General features: G+C 43.0%; 1 protein-coding gene across 2 annotated transcripts in view; it reads left to right on the forward strand.

Moving 5' to 3' along the window:
• Positions 1-1,187: 1,187 nt before the first annotated feature.
• The window catches only part of HTR7 (5-hydroxytryptamine receptor 7), a 76,380-nt gene continuing 56,274 nt past the window's right edge, over positions 1,188-21,293 (forward strand). For both annotated transcript variants that reach the window (XM_040624500.1, XM_008696348.2), the window contains exon 1: positions 1,188-1,807. In XM_040624500.1, the coding sequence (XP_040480434.1) occupies positions 1,263-1,807 (545 nt within the window). In that variant the 5' untranslated portion in view covers positions 1,188-1,262. The remainder of the gene's footprint in view (positions 1,808-21,293) is intronic.

The following is a 21,293-nucleotide window of genomic DNA, read 5'->3' on the forward strand; positions in this document are numbered from 1 at the left end:
ATAAAACCTTTCTACAAAATGGAGTGAAGTAAGTCTCACAAATAATAAAAATCAGCCACTCTGACAGGGTTTGAATACCAAGGGGATTTTAGTCAGTGGGCACTAAGACAACATACACCTCCAGGATTCTTCTGCAGAACATTATAACCCGTCATTTCTTCGCTTATGGGCAAGATTTCCAGAATACCATGGGAAAATTAATCCTCATTTCAGTATATTAGGCTTTGAAGTCGGAATATAAAAGCAGCCGGTGTCTATTTTCAGAGCCTGAGAGGCCTGTTTCTAGACGCTAGAGGGTTAGTCACAATGGGTTTCAAGCCCCGTGTTGGTCCCTTCCCCAGACCCCCCAGCTCCTCCTGGCTGCCAAGACCTGAAGGCATCCCACCCTCTCCCTGCTCTCTTCTGAGCTCCCACCCCACCCCACCCCATTCGGCTGCTTCTCCTTTTCCGTCTTCGCTTTCTCCCATAAGTGGTCAAAATAGGAAACGGAAGTATCTATTTGTTGCTTGGTGTAGCGCTCGAAAAGGTTTTTTAATTAAGAAAAAAAATCCTCTCCAGGTTCTTCATTTTGCAATGAGTCCGAGCGTCCGCCGGCCCCCGAATCCTCCCCCATCCAAGTGTCGTTCATTCTGTGAGGAGGCTCGAGTCTGTCGGAGGGGGTCTGCGCCTCCAGCCGCACAGAGGGATCTGTGAGCTAACCGGCTCGGGATCCCGGGAGGCGCGGGGAGCACCGCCCCCCGCCCGGCGGGGAGGTGCGGGAGAGGCGGCGGCCCGGCCCAGCCAGGGAAGCCCGTCCCGGGAGCCCGCGGGGCGCGGGCAGCGGCGGCGGCGGCGGCGGCGGGGACGCGGCGCGACTGCCGCAGGGGAGCGGCGGCGGCGGGCGCGAGGGGCGGGGCGCACTCCGCAACTTCTGCCGCTGCCTCCCGGACGCGCTCGGCCGAGGCGCGCGGCTGCCGCGGGCTGCGGGCCGGCCAGCCGAGCGTGCCCGCGGGCCGGCGAGCCGCGCGTCCCGGACGTCCGTCGGTGCCGGAGGCGCCTCGCACAGGGAGTCTCGGCGCGGCCGCGCTCCCGCGTGGTCCGCAGCGGCCGGGGCCCCGGGACGTGCGGAGCCGCGAGGCCGAGCCGAGGCGCCCCCCAGCGGCCGGCGCGGGCCCCATGGCTGGGCCGGGCGGAGCGGAACCGGCGAGGTGAAGCCCCCGGGCCGGCGGCCGGAGCGCGTGGCTGGGACGCCGGCTCCATGGGCAGCAGCGCACAGCGGCACGATGATGGACGTTAACAGCAGCGGCCGCCCGGACCTCTACGGGCACCTCCGCTCTTTGCTCCTGCCGGAGGTGGGGCGCGGGCTGCCGGACCTGAGCCCCGACGGCGCCGGCCCGGTCTCGGGCTCCTGGGCGCCGCACCTGCTGCGCGGGGTACCGGAGGTGACTGCCAGCCCCGTGCCCACCTGGGACGCGCCGCCGGACAATGCCTCCGGCTGCGGGGAGCAGATCAACTACGGCAGAGCCGAGAAAGTTGTGATCGGCTCCATCCTGACGCTCATCACGCTGCTGACGATCGCCGGCAACTGCCTGGTGGTGATTTCGGTGTGCTTCGTCAAGAAGCTCCGCCAGCCCTCCAACTACCTGATTGTGTCCCTGGCGCTGGCCGACCTCTCGGTGGCCGTGGCGGTCATGCCCTTCGTCAGCGTCACCGACCTGATCGGGGGCAAGTGGATCTTTGGCCACTTCTTCTGCAACGTCTTCATTGCCATGGACGTCATGTGCTGCACGGCCTCTATCATGACCCTATGCGTGATCAGCATCGACAGGTAAGGGCCGGGCAGCCCCGTCCCGTCCCGGGGTCCGGCTGGGGTTATGCTGGTGGCTCCACCCCGAGCGTTCGCCTTTTCTGGGAGGATAAACCAGACTCCTCAGCGGGATTAAGGGCTGTGCCTAAAACATCAACCCCCACACATCAACCCTACACCAACCAGAGCAACTTCAGTTACAGCATAGCCTATATGCACCTTTAAAAGAAGAGCCCGAAATGTTCTAGTTTACTGTAGTGAGGGTTTTAAGACCAAAGTTAAAGTATTTTAAGCACTAGCAGTTCCAGCAGGGGGTCCCCTGGCTTGGTTTTTAAAAGGAAGGGATGTGATTCTTTCTGAGCTCAACAAACCCTTGCTGTGAGTCTGAAAGTGTCGTTTCTTTAGGAAGTCAGTCATTGAAAAGCCTCCTTGCTTCCAGATTGTGGGAACTGCTCCCCAGGCCAATGAGGGGACTGAGGATGGTTCCAGAATTGGGGGTTGTACATTTCTAAACGTTGCACCCCTATGGTTGCTGATTCTGAATCTCATTCTCTGGGAAGTCTGATTTTAGTGTTTGGCATCGCGGTCTGTATCCTGCAGGCTTGCTGACTGGAGCTTGTTTGAATGGTTGGTTCTAGCCTTTCATCATATCCCTTGAGAATCTTCTCTTGCGAACTCCCCAGTGGAGTAATTGCAACAGAGGCTGACCATCTGTCAGAGATACTGGGGGGAAAATTCCAGCCTTGGGTGTCAGATTGGGCTAGGAGACCCTGAGGTTTCTTCAGACTCTAGGATTACAGGATTCTGCAATGGAGCTAGTCTTTGGTCCCTGAAACACTGTGCAACTGACAACTCAAAGGATGGTTCCAATGTTCTTTGGCCACCTAATAACTCTGTTTCTCCTGAAACTGAAATATTAAACCTTAGTATTCACCCACATAATTCTGCTGGTGTTTTAAAACCCACACAGGACTGGTATCCTGTTGTGTTTAATGATACATAGAAATGATTGCTTATTTTCTTTGTGGACCTACAGAACCTTTAAATATGTAAACCTTTCAGCATAGAAGAAATAATTGATGCCTCCACACTTAAAACGACAGTGCCTCAAAGGATGGTTTAGCAGGAAACTGAGATTTTCTTCCTTTTCCTCCCTATAAACACTGCTATTTGTGGTTTGTTGATATTTAACATGTTGTCCTGTTTTACTGCTTGACCAGGGTTTATAATTATTGAATAAAGGGAACGATAGGAAAGGGGATATTTTCAAGAAAAAGCTATATTGTAGCTGCATTTAAAGATCTAGGTAATTTTTAAAGAATTGATCCTGCCATTTTATATATCATGTTAGGTAGGAGCTTCTGAGAGCAAACAAGGAATTATTTTTAGAGTAGTGCACAAATGGCATATATGAGAATATTAGCTCCAAACCTGACAGCTGAAGTTCTGAAATACTGTAGTTAAGAATGACAAAAACATATGCACTCACAGTCATATGAGTGTGGCTGTGGCAACAGGAAATAGAAGAGTGCACTCAATATACATAGTAAGTATAGAAATGAATTGTAAGCATAAAAACTGGACTGCTAAGTCAACCAAATCAGCACTTCTTGAATGAATGGAGTCCTTTTAAATGGAATTTAGTGTAGTACGACACGTATCAATTTATGCTGCAAGAAATTCATTTATAATTTTTTTCCTTTCATCATTGATAAATGGTACGTAAACAGTACAGTATACTACTCATCTCCTAACACAGCCAGTGCTTCTGTTCTGCTGGGCACATTCAGGTTAGGCTTGGGACCACCCTGAGATTCCTGTACATGAGCTAAAGGCTTTCTTCACTCAGTGTGCACATGTGACTTACCAGCAAGCAGCCGGAATGTCTCGATTACAGAGGTTAATCCTTCTTGGCTAGAACTTCCAGTTTCTTCATCCAGTATATCCTTAACGATTGTTACAAATTGTGGTACTATAGGGATATATAGTCAATCTCTTTATTTCCTATGAGAATTGCTCCATTGGTGAATTCTGCTTAAAAATTATTTTGGAGGATGAACATAGGGTTTTTTTTTTTTTAGATAAAATGAAGAACTGATAACACTGGAAGACACAGATTGCTTTTTCTTCCAAGAACACACAAAAATAAAAATGAGAAAAAGGAAAATGCCTTCGATATCTAAGGTGAATTATTTCTGAAGAGAGTGTTTTCTTCAGTTCTGTTGTAGAATATGACCAATGAATCTACAAATGTGCTAAGAAAATACAAAAAAATTTAATCTTCATGTATTCATTCCCTCTTGAGTACAAGGTTAGGTTACAGTGTACTTTGTACAGCATAATCAAGGATGAATAGTAGTATTCCTGCTTTTGAACTCTTACTGTATTGCGAGAGTTTGGATATCTATTGAGCATTTTACATGTCCAAAATGGAACCTTTGGTTTTTCTTAGCCACACCCCTACCTTACAGGGGTGCGTTTCTAGCCTTTTTCAGTGCAATTTCATGCTGTTCTTCTGTGGAGGCTTCAACACTCCCTTCCCCATCCTTCTCAGATAATGATTCATGATCATTGAAAAAGTAGCAGTCATTGAATGAGAGCCTCATTATTTTTCCACTACCAAACAATCTTTCTTACATCTGTTCCCTTTTTTATTTCTGTCCAATTAAAAGGCTAGAAGACATTGTGGCGTGGCAAAGACCAAACCACCTGCACTTCACATCCCATCCCTTCTCATCTCAAGGATTTTGTTCCTTCCTTGATCCCTCTTCTCTTCTTTGTCTTCAGCTTTTCCTCTCAACCGGGTCAAGCTTGATCTTCTATTTTCCTTTGGCCTTACTTGTCTCTGCAGTTACTGTTCCACTTCAGCTAAGCTGCTCAGGGAACTGTGCCCACAGGCTGTCTTTATTTCCTTCTTCCTCAGGTAGATGAGTTTGGCACTATCAGGTCTACTGAAATATTTTAACTGGCCTTCCTGGTTTCATTTCTGACCATCTCTTGTCCGTTGCCCATGAAGTAGCTAGTGTAATCTTTTTTAAAAAAAATTTGTGTTAAGTGAGATAGCATTTACCTATAGTGAAATGCACACCTTGATGTGTTTTGACAAATGTCTATACCCATGTAACCAATACTCCAATCAGAATATAACATATTTTTCTAATTTTAGAAAGTTCCTTTATGCCACTTTCCGGATGATCTTTTAAAAATAGAAATCAGGGGGGGCGCCTGGGTAGCGCAGTCATTAAGCGTCTGCCTTCGGCTCAGGGCGTGATCCTGGCGTTCTGGGATCGAGTCCCACATCGGGCTCCTCTGCTGGGAGCCTGCTTCTTCCTCTCCCACTCCCCTGCTGTGTTCCCTCTCTCGCTGGCTGTCTCTATCTGTCACATAAATAAATAAAGAAATCTTTTAAAAAAAAATAGAAATCAGGGGCCCCTGGGTGGCTCAGTCGGTTAAGCGTCTGACTCTCCATTTTGGCTCAGATCATGATCTCAGGGTCCTGAGATCTTCGAACCCCAGGTGGGGCTCTGCGCTCAGCAGGGAGTCTGCTTGAGATTCTTTTCCTCTGCCCTTCTCCCTACTTGCTCTCTCCCTCCCTCTCTCTCAAATAAATAAATAAATCGTTAAAATTAAAAATAGAAATCAAATTATATTTTATATATAATTTAAAAACATGCAAAAGAGCTCTATACATAGTTTAGGTGAGTTTATATAAGGAGTAAAAGAAAAAAGTGCAGAGAAATGATGAACACCACTCATGGGAGTGGTTATCTCTGGAGGGGTGGGGGTGTAATGAGGGAGTAGCACGCATACCAACTATACTGGTAATGTTTTGTTTCTAATCTTGATGGTTGATACAGTCTTGCTATTCTTTGTATAACTTTCATTATATCTGAAAAATATTTTTTAATGTCTTTTGGAAATACATACAGAAAATGAACAATCCTAAGCGTAGATCTTGATGAATTTCCATAAAGCGAACACTTTGATTTAATCTGCCACTAGATAAAGAAATTGAACATTACCATCCTCCCAGAGTTCCCCTTCTGACCCTTCCCAGTTTCTGATACTCCAGGGATAACTGTTGTCCTGACTTTTAGTATTGTAAATTAGTTTTGTTGGTTAGAACCTCATATAAATGGAGCAGTATAGTATGTACTTTTAATTCTGGCTTCTTTTGCTCAATATAGTATCTGTGTGATTCATCTACAGTTTATAGTCTGTTGGTATTTTATTTTGTTTTATATTATTATTTTTTTTTTTGATGAGTAGTATTCCATTTAATTTGTTTTTCAATTCACCTGTAGATAGACATTTGAATTTTTTCCAGTTTCTGGATATTACTAATAGTGCTGCTATAAACATTTATTTGTATACAAGTCATTTTGTGGACATGTTTTCATTTGTTTTGGGTAAATATAATACTGTATAGTAAGATTCCTTATTGTATTTTAATTCTATTTACACCCTTTCATCCTTTGCATTATTGTTGTCATGTATTTTAATCTACATATTTAAAAGATCTATTAGATATTATTTTTGTTATTTTAGATAGTCAGTATTCATTCTTATTTCCCCACACATTTACCTTTGCATTGCTCTTTAGTTTTTTCCTACATTACCATGCTTTCATCTGGGATTATTTTCTTCTGCCCAGTTAAACTTTCAATAGGATTTTTTTTTAAAGTGAGGGTTTGTTTGTAACAAATACTGTCAGTTTTTATTTATCTGAAATTGTCTTAAATTTGCCATCATTTTTGAATGACATTTTCTCTAAGTACATAATTCTATGTTTGAGGGGTTTTCAGCACTTTAAACCATTCTTCCATTGTCTTTAGGATTCCATCATTTCTGTTGAAAAATCAGCCATTAACCAACAGTATTATTACGCCTTTGAAGATAATGTGTCTTTTTTCTTCTGGTTGATTTTAGGATTTTCTCTTTGTCTTTAGTTTTCATCAGTTTTTCTATGATGTCCCCAGATGTGGCATTATTGATTATTTTTTGCTGTTTATTTGCTGTCAACCCTACTGGAGTTCTTAGTAATTTTTGTATTTGTGCTTTGATGCTTCTAATCAGTTTGTTGTTATCTCTTTTAAATAATTTTACTGTCCCATTCTTTCTCTCTTCTGTGTCTCAAATTTACATAATTTAGAACTTTTACTCAATCACACATGTCTCTTACACTCTTTATTTTCCATTTTCCATTTTACTCTGTGCTTCAGTTTTGAAAAAAAAAATTTTTTTTTAAAGATTTTATTTATTTATTTGACAGAGAGAGACAGCCAGCAAGAGAGGGAACACAGGCAGGGGGAGTGGGAGAGGAAGAAGCAGGTTCCCAGCGGAGGAGCCTGATGTGGGACTCGATCCCAGGACTCTAGGATCACGCCCTGAGCCGAGGGCAGAGACTTAACGACTGAGCCACCAGGTGCCCCCAGTTTTGAAAAATTTTTGACCTGCCTTCCGATTTATTAATCATCTCTTCTGCTATGTCTAATCAATTATTCAGCCTTACCTATTGAGTTACTAATTTCATACTCCTAGAAGTTCCATTTGATCCTTTTTTTCTGATTTGATCCTTTTTGTTGATTTGAATTCTCTGCCTTATGCATGTAATTTCTCCTTTTTGTTATTTTATTTTTGAGTATACCTAGGCTCTTTTTATATTGATTCCAATATCTGAATCACTTGTGGTTTCTTTGTGTGTGATCTGTTTTGTTTTTGTTTTTTTTTTCCTCCGGGCTTTGGGTCTATATCTTGGCGTGCCTAGTACATTTGATTATATACTCAACATTTTGTATGAAAAATTATAGATGTTGTAGATGATGTTATTTTCCTCGAGAGAAAATAGCTGCTAGGCAGGCATATTGGTGGACTTATTATTGTAATCCAATTAGGGGTTGTGCTAACTATAGGCAATGTTTTGATGTTGTTAGAGCTCTGTCTGCTACTGGCTGATGCCTCTTCCTGGGGTGTAGCCTTCTTAGGATTTTGGCTAAGAGCATAGGGTGTTCTCAGAGTCTTCTCCCGCTGGCTTGTTCAGAACTGTAATTGTTCTCTTGTCAGCACTGTGAGACTTTTAAAACTCGTGCTGAAAGCCTTTTGGGAGCTTTCTCCTTGGCTTATCAACCTTCTACCCAGCACAACTTCAGAACTCAACCAACGTCTTGAGGGGAATACCAGCCAAGTGTTGCGCTTAATTTTCTGCTCCTTCCTTACTGGGATCTTGGCTTCTCAGGTCTTTAATTTTTGTCTATCTATCTTCAAGAGACTACCAAAACTCTTCTGGTATTGTTGTCTTTTCATAAGTAGCTCTGCTGAGGCTCTTTGCCTGGATCCGCAGCCCCTTTCCCTCCCTAGTTTTGGCAAAAGTCCCAAGGGAAAGGGTGGCAACAGAATTTTGGCTCACCTCTCTGTGGTTCTCTCTTCTCCAGGATTATTTTGTCCCCTCAACTCCTGGTTGTCTCAGAAACTCTAATGGCTACAAGCAGGTGTGTGTGCGTATGTGTCTCTGTGCTTTATCCAGCTTTTTTAGTTGTTTCAGGAGAAGCATTGGTCTGAAGCATCATGCAACCTCATCATAGCTGTAAGTGGATGTGCACCTGAAATATTTTAAATATATACAAATACAGAAGTATAGTTAGGTAAAATTGCTCTTCTGAAAACCCTTCATTGGTTTTTCATTTCACTTGGAGTAAAATTGAAAGTGCTTAGCACATCTGTAAGGTCCCTGATTTGTCCCTGCCTTCCTTCTTGATAACATTTTGTACCACATTCCCTTTTGCTTCCCAAAGTATAGTCTCACTGACCTTTGCAGTTTCTCCATCATGCCAGATTCTTTCCGAAATCAGGTCCATTCCATGCAAACACACCAACTAACATATTTGCAAAACTATGATTTCATGTCTGGGGTTCTATTCCCTAATATATCTATTCCCTAATATATATTTTTTTATCTCAAGTTGGAAAGCCTGAAAGTGTTTAATGCTCTAGAATGGCAACAATTAACATATCTGAAAAATACCAAGTATTGACAACGACGTAGAGCAAAGGGTACTTTCATACATTACCAGTAGGGTTGTGAATTGGTGAATCACTTTGAAAATTGTTTGGCATTATTGTGTATTGTCAAAGATACATATGGCCTATGATTTTGTTATTTTACCATTAGGTATGTATCTTGTCACCAAAAGTCTTGTACAAGAATATTTATAATATCTATAAACTTGGAATCCTAAAACATCAAGTAATACATATGTGCATCAATAGTAGAATGGATAAATAAATTGTGGTACATTTGCATAATAGAATACTATTCGATAGTGGTTATTCAACTTGATTGAGCATGTATCAGGACTATCTGGAGAGCTTATTAAAACACAGATTGCTTGGTCCCACCCCAGGAGTTTCTGATTCAGTAAGTCTGGGGTGGAGCCAATCAATTTGCATTTCAGATTCCCAGATGATTCTGATGCTCTTGGTTTGGGGACCTTGCTTAGAGAACTACTGCTGTACAACAATGAAAATGAACAAACTGTAGTTAAAATGAATCTCACAAAGTAATTTAAACAATTTTTCTTGTAAAAAATTTGAAACATATTTAAAAGTCAGGAGTAGAGTATGAAGAACCTCATGTACCCATTGCCTAGCTTCAACAGTGATCAATTTATGGCCAATTTATTCAACATATCCTTTTGCAACTCCTCCATCTTCACAGTATTTTAAATCAAATTGCAGACGTCATGTCATTTCAGACATAAATACTTTGGGGTCACAAACATAATGCTGAGCAGGAGAAGCAGAGTCCCAAAGAACACATACAATGTGACTCCATTAGTATAAAAATTGGAAACAAACAACCTTGTTTAGAGACCTATGTAAGTGGAAATTCTAGAAAGAAAAGGGAAGAGATACAGATCACGAGAGCAAGGAGAGTGATTACCTCTGGGCGTGCTTCTGAAGTGCTGTCATGTTCTATTTCTTTTGCTTTTTAAATTACTGCTAAAGCATCCATGTATATTCTAGGTACTTTCCTGCCTCCTCATTTTGTGTTATAATCAAAAGGACGGAAGTCTTTATTTGGTGACATCTTGTGAGGATTACATCAGATGGACGGTCAGTCTAGCAGGTGCACTCACTGTTTCAGTGCTGTAAGCCTCCGTTTATTTTTGAGCTTCATGCGTGAGGGCAAGGGCCATCCTGGGGTTGTTCACAGTTACAGGAACTCATCTGACTTATTTGCAAGAGCCGTGCTCCTGAGCTCTGACTGGTGTCTGGCGGAAGCCTTGCCTCCTCGCCAGGTACTGTGACTCATTCGCTTCGATGATCTGAGTTGTGCTCTTGGCTTTCATTCCGCTGTGATCAGCAGTGCAGGGAGCCTTCTGGCTTCTCTGGATCGCCTTTCTTTTTGAAGAAGTCATCCTTGCTCATCTCTAAATTAATTTTCAGCTTGTAGGTACACTTTAAGAGTTGCTAGACTTCTCTTCAAGCTTTGCTATGGGAAGAGGAGAGGGAGATTAGATCTTCTGATAAACAGATCTTCAGATAAACAGATCTTCTGCTCTTTTGTGAGTGACTGCTTCCCACAAACTACTTTTATTTCTGCTTATGAGTTAGCTAGCAGGATAGAAATGCCAGGAGCTAATAGCTGTTCAGTGCTTTATTGTCCACAGACCACTTTCAGCACACAGAAACCTCCTTCAATCCTTCCGACAACATTCGGAGGTGGGCATTATTACCTGCGCTCAGTGTGGGAGGAACTGGAGGGGGAAAGTGACTTGTACAAAGACACAGTTCGTATGGGTGAAACCTGTGTTTGAAGCCTATTCAAGTGCCATGTATTAATGTATATGTATTTAAGGAAAATAGAAGTTTAGATACTGCCATGATGGAGTTAAACCCTGATTGAGGTCTCAGAAGAAATGTTGAATTAGACTGGTGATGGAAAGGCAGGAGAGTTTCTAGGCAAGTGGAACAGAGATGCCAAGAGGCTGGAGGCAGTGAATCAGTCTGTGAGTGAACGTACAGAGAGGGAGCCGAAAGGCATCCCAGGTGAGGGAATAGCACAGGAAAAGCCCAAGTCTGTCAGACCTTACCCCTTATGGCAGATGCTGCTGGTTGCCTTTCTTGACACTTGTCACCCCCTTCTTCCCTACTTATAGGAATTCCTGTTTTCACTTGGGAATATGGGTGTGCAGAATAAAGACTACATTTCCTTCCTCCCTCCTTTCCTCTTTCTTTCTTTCTTTCTTTCTTTCTTTCTTTCTTTCTTTCTATTTATTTGAGAGAGAGAAAGACCACAAGCAACCAAGAGAGAGCAGAGCAGGGGGGAGGGGTGGGCGGGACAAGCAGACTCCCCGCTGAGCAGGAAGCCCCACTCCCACTCGAGGCTTAATCTCAGGATCCGGGGATCATGACCTGAGCCGAAGGCAGACAGTTAACCAACTGAGCCATCCCGGTGCCCCAAAGACGACATTTTCTAGTCTCTTCCCTGCAGCTAGGTGTGGCAGTGTTAACAAATTTTGACAAGAGATGTTAGTAGAAGTATTGTGTTTCAGCTTTTTGGAAACTTCCCTCAAGATATTTGGTGTGCACATTCTTCCTCTTCTTTTTTGTCCTTGGCTCCATCTTGTCACCTGGCATTTAAGTATGGTGGCTAGAGCTCTGGCCGTCATCTTGGTCAAGAGAGGGCCCCACTTGGGAGGGAGGAGCAGTGTGCTGGAAGGGTAGCCTGGATCCTGGAGGATTGTGGGTTCGACAGGGTTCCTGGAACCCTGACTTCTTAGTAATGGGTAAACAGATACCATTATGTTGTCCGTCGCAACTGCTGAACAGAAATGCCAGCTTCTTACCCCACTCACTGCTCCTTCCCATGGTTGTCCACATGTATACATCATAAAACATCACGGAGGGTGTCGCTGTGTCATTTTCTTTTGAAAATCCTTTAGGAATAACAGCTACCATTTTTGAGAGCCTTTGGTGCTACATAAATTCCTAGAGACCCCACACACAATATCTTATTTAATTTTCATAGCAAGGGTGTTTACTGAGTGTCTGTCATTGAGTGTCTCTGCTAGACAAAGGTGAGCAAGAGAAAGCATGCACGTTTTTAATCCCGTTCTATAGATGAGGAAGCTGAGGGAACAGGCATGGTCTGTGTGGCAGGAACAGCGTCTGGATCAAAAGCCCATGAGTCCCTCTCTATCACTGTCACCATAGCCTGCTGCGTGAGTAGGACGTTGTTAGAATAACGTTCAAGGCCCTTTATAATTTAACACCAGCTTCCCTTATTGCCTCATTCTCACTAACTCCATCATAGGTCCCACTCTTTCAATGTCAGAACAGAGCTAATACTCTTACCCCCCAAACTTGTTCTTCTTCCAACGTTCCCATCCCAATCTGCACCCATTTACTTTGCTAGACATTCATGTACCATTTTTGAAACTTCCCAGTCAGCCCCCCATTCTCACTTGCCAGTCACCAAATCCTGCTGATTATTCCTCCCCTTTCCTTCTCCCCATAGCCATGTCCAGCAACTCAGCCAGAGCCCCTGTCATCTTTCATTTGGACCACTCAAAGTAGCCTCCCAGGAGGTTCCCTGTATCTACCGCTCCATGTTAATGCAGCATGTGTAACCCTAGCTGAAGAATAAAATCACCTGGGCAATTTAAAAAAAATAGCTATTCTTGGACCCCAGCTCTAGAGAGATCCTGATTTAATTGGTCTGGGTGGGCCTGGGCATCATTATGTTTGAAAATACCCCCCAGGCGATTCTAATGTGTAGCAAGATGGAGAACCCCTGAATTAGGATGTTCTTTTAAAAAGGCAAATGCAATTTTATTCGTAGTTCCTAAACTTATCTGTGCATTAGAATCACCTAGGAATCTTATCCACAGCCCACACCCAGGCCACAGATAAGCCCAACTAAGCCACAGCCTCTGGGGGTAGGACTCATGCATCCATATTTTGGAAGCTCCAGGGTTAGTCCAATGTACAGACAGGTTTGGACACTACTGGATTATGCTGTTCTCCTTCTTCTTCTTCTTCTTTTTTTTTAAGATTTTATTTATTTATTTGTCAGAGAGAGATAGAGAGTGAATACAAGCAGGGAGAACAGCAGGCAGCAGGAGAAGCAGGCTCCCTGCTCATGGAGCCCAGTGTGGGACTTGATCCCAGAACCCTGGGATCATGACCTGAGCTGAAGGTAGACGCTTAACCAACTGAGCCACCCAGGCGTCCCTGTTCTCTTGCTTCTTTAATGGGTCAATGAGTTCCCCTTTTCTTGGGATGAGGTCCTAAATGTTCATTGTGACTTAAAAGATTATATAATCTGACTTCTGCCTATCTGACTAGATTGGAGGTTGGCAAACCTTTTTCTGTAAAGAGCTAGATAAATATTTTAGTAAATATTTTAGGCTTGTGTGCCATGTGGTCTCTGTTGTAACTACTTTGCCACTGTAGCTTGAAAGCAGCCATAGGCATTATGTAGCTATTTGAGAGTGGCTGTGTTCCAATAAAACTTTATTTATGGATCCTGTAATTTGAATTTCATGTCGTTTTTATATCTCATTAAATATTATTTTTTATTTGTTCAACTATTTTAAAATATAAAAACCGTTCTTAGCTGGGGATACTATACAAAAACAGGCCAGATTTGACTCTGCTGGAGTTTACCAACTTTTGCCCAAGATTCAATTCGATTCGATTCAGTTCAGTTCAATTCAATTCAATTCTCTGTTGGTCGCTCAGTCAGCCTGTTTGTCTATCTATGGATCTATCTATCTATCTATCTATCTATCTATCTATCTATCTATCTCCCCATCTCCCTCAAGCCCCCAATATTCTGGAAACCTTGTTCTTTTTTTTAGTTCCTTAACATTTTGATGTGCAGGGCCTTCACAAATCTTTTTATTGCCCCCCACCCTTTTCTACCTCTTTGGGTGGCTAATTTTTATCACTCTTCAGACAGGTCCTTGATTAGATGTTACTGTCTCATGCAAGCAATCCTAGAATCTCCAGACCACCTTAAACAGTCTTATAACTCCCTGCATTTTTTCTTACTAATGCTCACCTCAATGTGTAATTAATGGTTTGTGAAATTAACTGTAATGAATGCATGATTTGTGGGCTCAATCATCCATACATTCTGCACAGCAGGACCTGTACATTCTGCATAGAATCATCCATATATTCTGCATGGCAGGAGTCTGTCTTGGAGACTGTATCCCCATCCCCAGCATAGTACTTGGCACATGGTAGATGTTTAGTAAGTCATTGTGGGTTGATTTGAGGAAGGAAGGTGGGTGCCTCAGATTCCCGAAGGTCTGGCCTTGACTTCTTATTTTCCAGATTTCTGTGAAACATTCTTCCTGGTTACAACATAGAAGTTTCCTTGGGAAACCAAATTAGGATTAAGGGATTGATGGAACAGAAGCAGCCTGGAGGCAGTGGGACAGCCCCATAGGGATTGTCCCATCAAGGTGTAGTAGGCTGCTCTCCTTGCATAGGCAGAACACTGACTTTAACAAAGACCCAGGGATATTGAAGAATTAGCATCTTAGAGCCAGGCTCTTTATTATCATCATTGTTGTGCCATGGAGCAGGGGGAAAATGCAGCCAAAATGGAATGAAAATCCCAGAGCCTTTTTCTTTCAGTGAAGAAACATATTTTTGACCAAGCTCACACATCCCAGAATGGGAGTCACAAGTGTCCGTCATGAAGGTGAGAGCCAAGTAGGGGACACAATAACTGGCATTTGCAGTGTCATTCGTTGAGTGCATACTTTGTGCCAGGCCCACTGCCAAGGGCTTTAGGTAATTCATTTCACTTCATCCCCATGACCACTCTGTGTGCACTCTCATCATGGCCACCTGTGTGGTGAGCAAAGGGAGGCTGTTAGAGCTTAAATAACTTGCAGAAGGGCACACGGAAGAAAGTAGTAGAATCGCATTTGGCTGGGGAGATGTCTGACTTCAGGTGTTTTGAGACCCAGAGGAGTGTTGACTTTGTGAACATCATTTGTGAACCACAGCTCTTTTGAGAAGTTTTGCTGATAGCTGCTTAGCTGGGAGTCAGGAAACTGAGCTACCAGCCCCGGTATCTGCGGCATGGACCCTGATGATAGTTATTTAAGTACGTGTCTTAAATTCCATTACAATGGGCGAGAAATCTGACCTCATTTTCACTTCTACTTCCTAGCACTTACAGAGTTCCTGGCACACAGTAGGTGCGCAATCATATTAATTGAATGAGTGGATGGAACAATTAATGACTATCCTATGAGGGCAGAAACACTCTAGGCTCGAGACCATGTCTGATTCATCTTCTGTGGGCTCTTGTACACTAGGCGGGATGCAAAAATACCCTTGAATGAATATTTATCCTGGTATCTGGGAAACTTGGGAGTCAAATAGGGCAGTCTGGGTTAGGAAAGGGCAGAGATGGGATAGGACACAAATTCTGTCTCTGTGACTCCTGTGACCTTACATAAGTCACTGTGCCTTATCTCTAATCCTCATTGCTCATAATGATAGAAATATCTCCACAGAGTTAGTATGAGGAATAAATAAGATTACATCCAAGAGGAATTCAGCTAAGCAGCTGCCTCTTATAAAATGCCCATGGACTGAGACCATTGTTTTTATTACTATTATTAATACTGTTCAACTCTGAGCTGTGCTGGAGACTCGAGCTCTGCCAGCCCGTCAGGGCAGCGTTCTGGAATTAGAGCTTTTGAATGGGAGGTCTCACTGGTTCCCTTTCTGATTCTCCTTTCATCCTGAAGGAAGGAAATAAATCAAGTTTGCCTGCAGGAAAAGTCTATATGGGGTCTTGATGACGTTTCAGGGAATGCCAACCTGCCCCTAAACCATCCTACCTGTCCACTGATGCCAGAAATAGGGGCCAAAGTCTATTCCATAATTAAGTCAGACACTGCTTGAGGCAAGTCAGGGACTTGAGTTCCTTCATGTTGGGGTTTGCTCAGTGGGTCAGTCAGGAAGGGTGATTAACTGGTACCTTATATAATGTTCTAGATAATGGGGAGAGGAGAACTGTGGGGCATTGTCCCTTGTCAGATGACATCCCAGCTGCCTCCTACTCGTGCCCTTTCTCTGTGGAATTCCTGTGTGTCACAGAAAGTATAGGGGCTGTTTCCATTTTTCCCGAATGTATATCCCTCCTCCCTTGCTCCTGTGTCTAGTACCTGTTGTTTCCTCTGCCTGGAATGCCCTTCCCTTTCCTGCCTATTTCCTAAACATTCTCCAAGATTCAGCTAACATACCATGGTCTGCAGGAAGCTGTCCCTGACCTCTTGGTCTTTTTGGATTCTCCTCCCAGGCTTTCCCTTAACATTCCTGAGATTCCTTCTCTATTATCATCACGCTGAAATGTACTTGTTTCTATTTCTTCCCCCACCCCACACAGCAAATGCTGTGGGTCCTTGGGGACAGGGGCATCTTATTCATCTCTATTTGCCTCCAGCTTTTCTTGGCATGTGCAAGGTGCCCAATAAATATTTGATGGATAAGTAAATGAATAAGTGAATGAATGAAGCAAGCAAGCAGAACTTGACTATTTAATTGGGTCTTGGGTTTGGAACAAGTAGGCAGGGAAAATGAGGGACATAGAAGCCACACCATTTTTGATCCAGTTCTGCTTTGGTAGGCCTTGTTTCCTTTCTCCCTCAGTGGGGGTGTCATCATTGCTGCCAGGGGCATTTTTCCTGACTCTGAAGGCACAATTCTGCTCCCCACGGTTTATAAAGTCACTGTGGATTTCATCGTCAGGATGCTCTGTCGTTAAGGTCTCTTTGTAAGGGTGGTCAGTATAACAGGCTTTTTACCTGTTGTGGTGCATTACGTGAACATCCCCAGCAGCCTTACCGGGTTAGCTTCTGAACCCCAGAGGCAAGACGAGGTGCTGGAAGTCACATAATGGGATCCACTACAGCCACGGATATTTCAGATATTCCTGCACAAAATGGGAAATCACATGATAAAATGTGCCCTTGCCTCCAGAACCTCTCATTGCTCCATCTTTGGTGAGTCAGAGGCATGTTCACATGTACGCATTGGTTCCTGTCTTGATTATTCTTCCAGGGAATAATTCTTATCCTGATAAATTCCTAGGAGACTGTTACATTCCCCTCAAACGTCACTTGTATGTAGCCTTGTGGTAGATTATAAAAATGGCCCTAAATTCTTCCCATTCCTGTATGCACATGCCTTTCATGTGTGACTTTACAGCCCTTCTCACATTGACTCTAGGCTTGGCCTTCTACCTTGCTTTGGCTAATGGGACTTTAGCAAACACGAGGCAGCCAGAGACTTGAAAAGAACATATGCATTGGAATTTGCCTGTCTTTGCTGCTTGGGGGGCCCTGTAACTACCTCCTTGTGAAGAAGACCAGGCTGGGTGATGAGAGACTCATGGCTTAGTCCTCCTTTTTCCCTGGATGCCAGTCCCCAGTCAGGCAAATAAGGTTTTCATAAACTACTCAGGCACCAGCAGATGTATCACCTGACCACAGGCATAAGAAAACCCATCCGAGATGAACTGAACCAACCTAGACCAGAACAGCGCAGCTGACTCACAGAATAGCAAGCTGAATATATGGCTGGTGTTTAAATCTCAAGGCTAACTGATAGCAAGCCATTAGTGATTTGATCCTCCTCTTCCCTGAACTTATGTTCCCATATTGGTTTGCTCATGTTATAGCACAATGTCCATCATGTTCTCTGGATGGTTGTTTATGAGTCTACCTCCCCGGTAGACCTTGGATATTCCAAGAGCAGAAGCAATGTCTGGAGGACTGGTAGGATTTGCCTACCTAAGGCCTATCACAATGCCAGGGAACAAGAATGCACTTTGGAAATGTGGGCAGGCCACAGAAATGTGTGCAGCTCAATTGCAAATGTCTTTGAATCTTGGCTTCTATGTCACCAGTAGCATCTTTACTCATTTCTTCCCCACTCCCCAGCTAGGTTTCCAGCACCTGATGTTTGCTCTACTTTTGACATTTTGTATTTCCACTTCTCTTTTATAGTTATGGTGGTCTCTTACCCATCCTTAAAATTTCTTTGTGTATCTATAGGTAGTAGCAAAGACCTCCCAAGTTTTTTAAAAAATAGGATTATGTAGTCACAAAAGACACTGGCCAAAGTAAATCTTTTTGATAAGAATCCAAGTTTCCTTTTTCTAAATTATATTTTCAAATGGCATTATGTGATGATTGATTTTTATTTTATTTACATTTGATTTGATTTTCAGTGTGTAGGAGTTGTATTTTCAAAATGAACAGTTTTCCACTGAAAGCTCTTAATTTCATCTTGTCTGAGGTGATGACTCTTCGAACAAATTTATTTCATGTGTAGCTTCAATAAAAGTCCCTGATCAATTGTTGGTATTTTGGGAACCCTAGAAAGTTTTGTGAAGGAGTCCTTCAGAGTTGGAATGAAGGAAGAAAAAAGTAACTTAGGTAAAAAATCATTAACAACGCCAAAGAAATTATTGTTAAATAAATGCCCAGTGAAGGATTAAATGTTACCTGGTATCCATAGGACTCTGTGCTACATGCTGACCATTTCACTGACTCTTTCCAACAACCCTGTGAAGTAGGTTCTGTTATCCCCATTTTACAAATGTGGAAAGGTTTAGAGAAATTAATCAGGTTACTCCGGGTCTGAATCTGGAATCAAACTTGGGTATATCTGATTCCAGCGCTGGTGTCTTAACTCTTATGCTTCTCAGAGAAGGGAATGGAAGGTATGGTCTATTCCTGGTAGATCATGGGTCTTCTTTTAAAGATGAAAATCAAATAATATATCTAGACTTTGGAAGTTCACCTAGGGGCATGATATCAGCACCTTGAAATAGTCTGTACAGTGATAGGTTAGGTGCTGACCTTGATATAAACTTCTGAAGATGATGTAGTCCAACCTTCACGTTTTATAAAGAGAAAACCAAAGCACAGAGAAAGTTGAGTGCCTGCTTGAAGCAACTAACAGGACCAGAACATGGAAGGCACACTGCTCTGACTTCCTATCCAGTGATTCTCACATACACCCCAGGGAGGACAGACCAGTGAATGGTACTATAGTAGTTGAGACAGTTGTTTATTTTATTTCCTTTCCTTATAGAGCAATTTAACTGAGTCACATCTTCCTGTGATGACCTTGGCCCAGGTTATTGCTCAACTGCCCTTGGGCAACTGGTCAGCTATGACTTTTGCGTTATCTTGGGTGCTCCAGAATACAAAATGCTGTGAATGGGCTTCTGTGTTTATTCGATTATACATTTAAAAGCAGTGTAGGCAGATGGTTTGTGTGTGAGTATAATTAGCATCTTTCGGGGTAAGTGGTTTTTGTTCTTTGGGAAATACAGGGTTTTCATGAGCTTAATAACACCCACAAACCACAATGGCAGTGAATCAGGTTCTTACCGTCAAGGAAAGGATATCGTCACGCTGTTTATTGATATCATTATTGAATGGTATTCAATTTGCAATTACTGAAACTTGGCTTTTGCCAATGCACTGGCTCAAGATAAACAGTCAATCAATATTTGTTGAATGATTTAATGAATGAATATTCATAATGTTGATGAGTGGGAAATAGTAAAGTTAGCAGGAGCACCTAATCTGTTGAAGCCTGATATTAACTAGAATTCAGATGCCCTGACTTCTTTTGATTTTTTCTGTTTATTTTCCATACCCATGATGTTGTAGAAAACACACTGCATTTGGAATCTAAAGGCCTCACTTTGGGGTCCATTCTGTGACTTCCTTACTAGCTATAGGACATCATTTCACTCTCTTTGAGCCTCAACTTCCATATTGTAAAGTTGGGCTGATTACACCTTTCTCATAGGATGTTTTGGTGGTAAAAGTAAGAACTTACGTACAAGAGTACTTTTTTGTAAGTGGAGAGTATTACTTTTCCTGTAGTATTAGGGTGTTATAACTGTCTTTGAAATGACAGACTTGGTGGGACTGTGAGTCCTATGTTGGTGTTCTGAGCTGTGTGCTTTACTAGTTCAGATGGGATCTTCTCCCAGGATCTGTGAAGCTCACTTATGATTCTGCTGATTCTCAAGAGATGACACAAGAAATGATCTGAAACCCCATTTCCTAGAGCGGATCTCCCGTGTTGTGGGCGGAAGCATTCTGACAGCATCCAGGTCCTTGCTCCAAGCAGTAACGGCCTGGATTGGTGTTCAGCTCTTCTTCCCATTGAAACTTTTCCCCACTTTCAGTCTGTTGGGGTTCTTCTTCTCCTTTGCCCCCTCCCCCCATAACAAAAACAATACTAAAAGCCACCACCATTCTCATAAGCTGCCTGAGAACTACTTGAAAGATCTTTATTATTTCATTACACAGAGCAAGTTATTTCCCATCAGCCTCTATTTCCTCTCATCAGATTAGTCTAGAGGCTGGCTTCCCTTTCACAACCCAGGGCTGCATCATCCTAAGGAAAAAAATGACCTTTTTTTTCCCCCTGACATGAATTCTGCACTTTCTCAGGATGCAGAAGCAGCTGGAGCTAAGTATTTCTCTCTTTTAAAAAATAGCAGATTTTCCTTCGTGGTAAATGTAGATGTGGTTATGATTAATAAAATGCAAATTTACTTAAGAGCATTTAAGCTAGCATAGCGTTTTGTCATTCTGTGCTTTTTTAGTCAACTGATACTAAAAGTGCAATTACTACTAAGTGTGGGTTTGAAAAATGTTTTGACATTTAAAAGGGGTCCTCATTTTTGAAGAAGGATGGGAATCCCTGGGATATACCCTTCAGCTCAGGAGGTACTGCCTGAACTCTATCCCACCCCAGAACTAGGGGGAAGCTAGCTGATGCCACTTGAAATGAGGTTCTTGGCCCAGGGTAGGGGATGGTATTTAGGGTTTTTGTTTCAGGTTTATACATTGAGGAAAAAGGCTGAACTAAAACCAGTGTCCAAGACAAAAGTGAGCTTGGGCACCAAGAGGTCAGTTGGGAGTGGGTAGACTCCAGAAGTAGAAACCAGATACTGGTCTAAGCCTTCATGGGGCAATGGGGTTGTAACTCTAAGTTATCCACTTATCAACAGATATGTGGGAGAGGTTAAGGGGGAATAGGGTACACTGTTCAAACGCAGCGTCCCAAACCTAGCAGATTCCTGTTGACTTTGGGTCCCCAGCCTGAGGCCTCTCTGCCTGTCACGGTGGATAAAGAGGCAGTATTAGTGAGAAGGGAGTAGGAGAGATTTTCTGGGAAGGGCTGCAAATGAACATTTCGATTTCCACAGTGGTTTTTATTTCTTTTTTTTTTTGGGGGTGTTGTTTAACAGCTTTAGTGAGATATAATTTACATACCATAAAATTCACCATTGTAAGTACACAGGTCAGTGCTTTTGAGTGAATGTATAAAGTTGTATATTTATCACCACAATCCAGTTCTGGAATATTTCAAATACCCTCTCCCCACCCAAAGATATATATGTATATCTTGCAGAACATTCTGTTGTATGGACATA

The sequence above is a fragment of the Ursus maritimus genome, unplaced genomic scaffold (genome assembly GCF_017311325.1).
Source record: "Ursus maritimus isolate PB19 unplaced genomic scaffold, ASM1731132v1 scaffold_7, whole genome shotgun sequence".
NCBI classification, from domain to species: domain Eukaryota; kingdom Metazoa; phylum Chordata; class Mammalia; order Carnivora; family Ursidae; genus Ursus; species Ursus maritimus.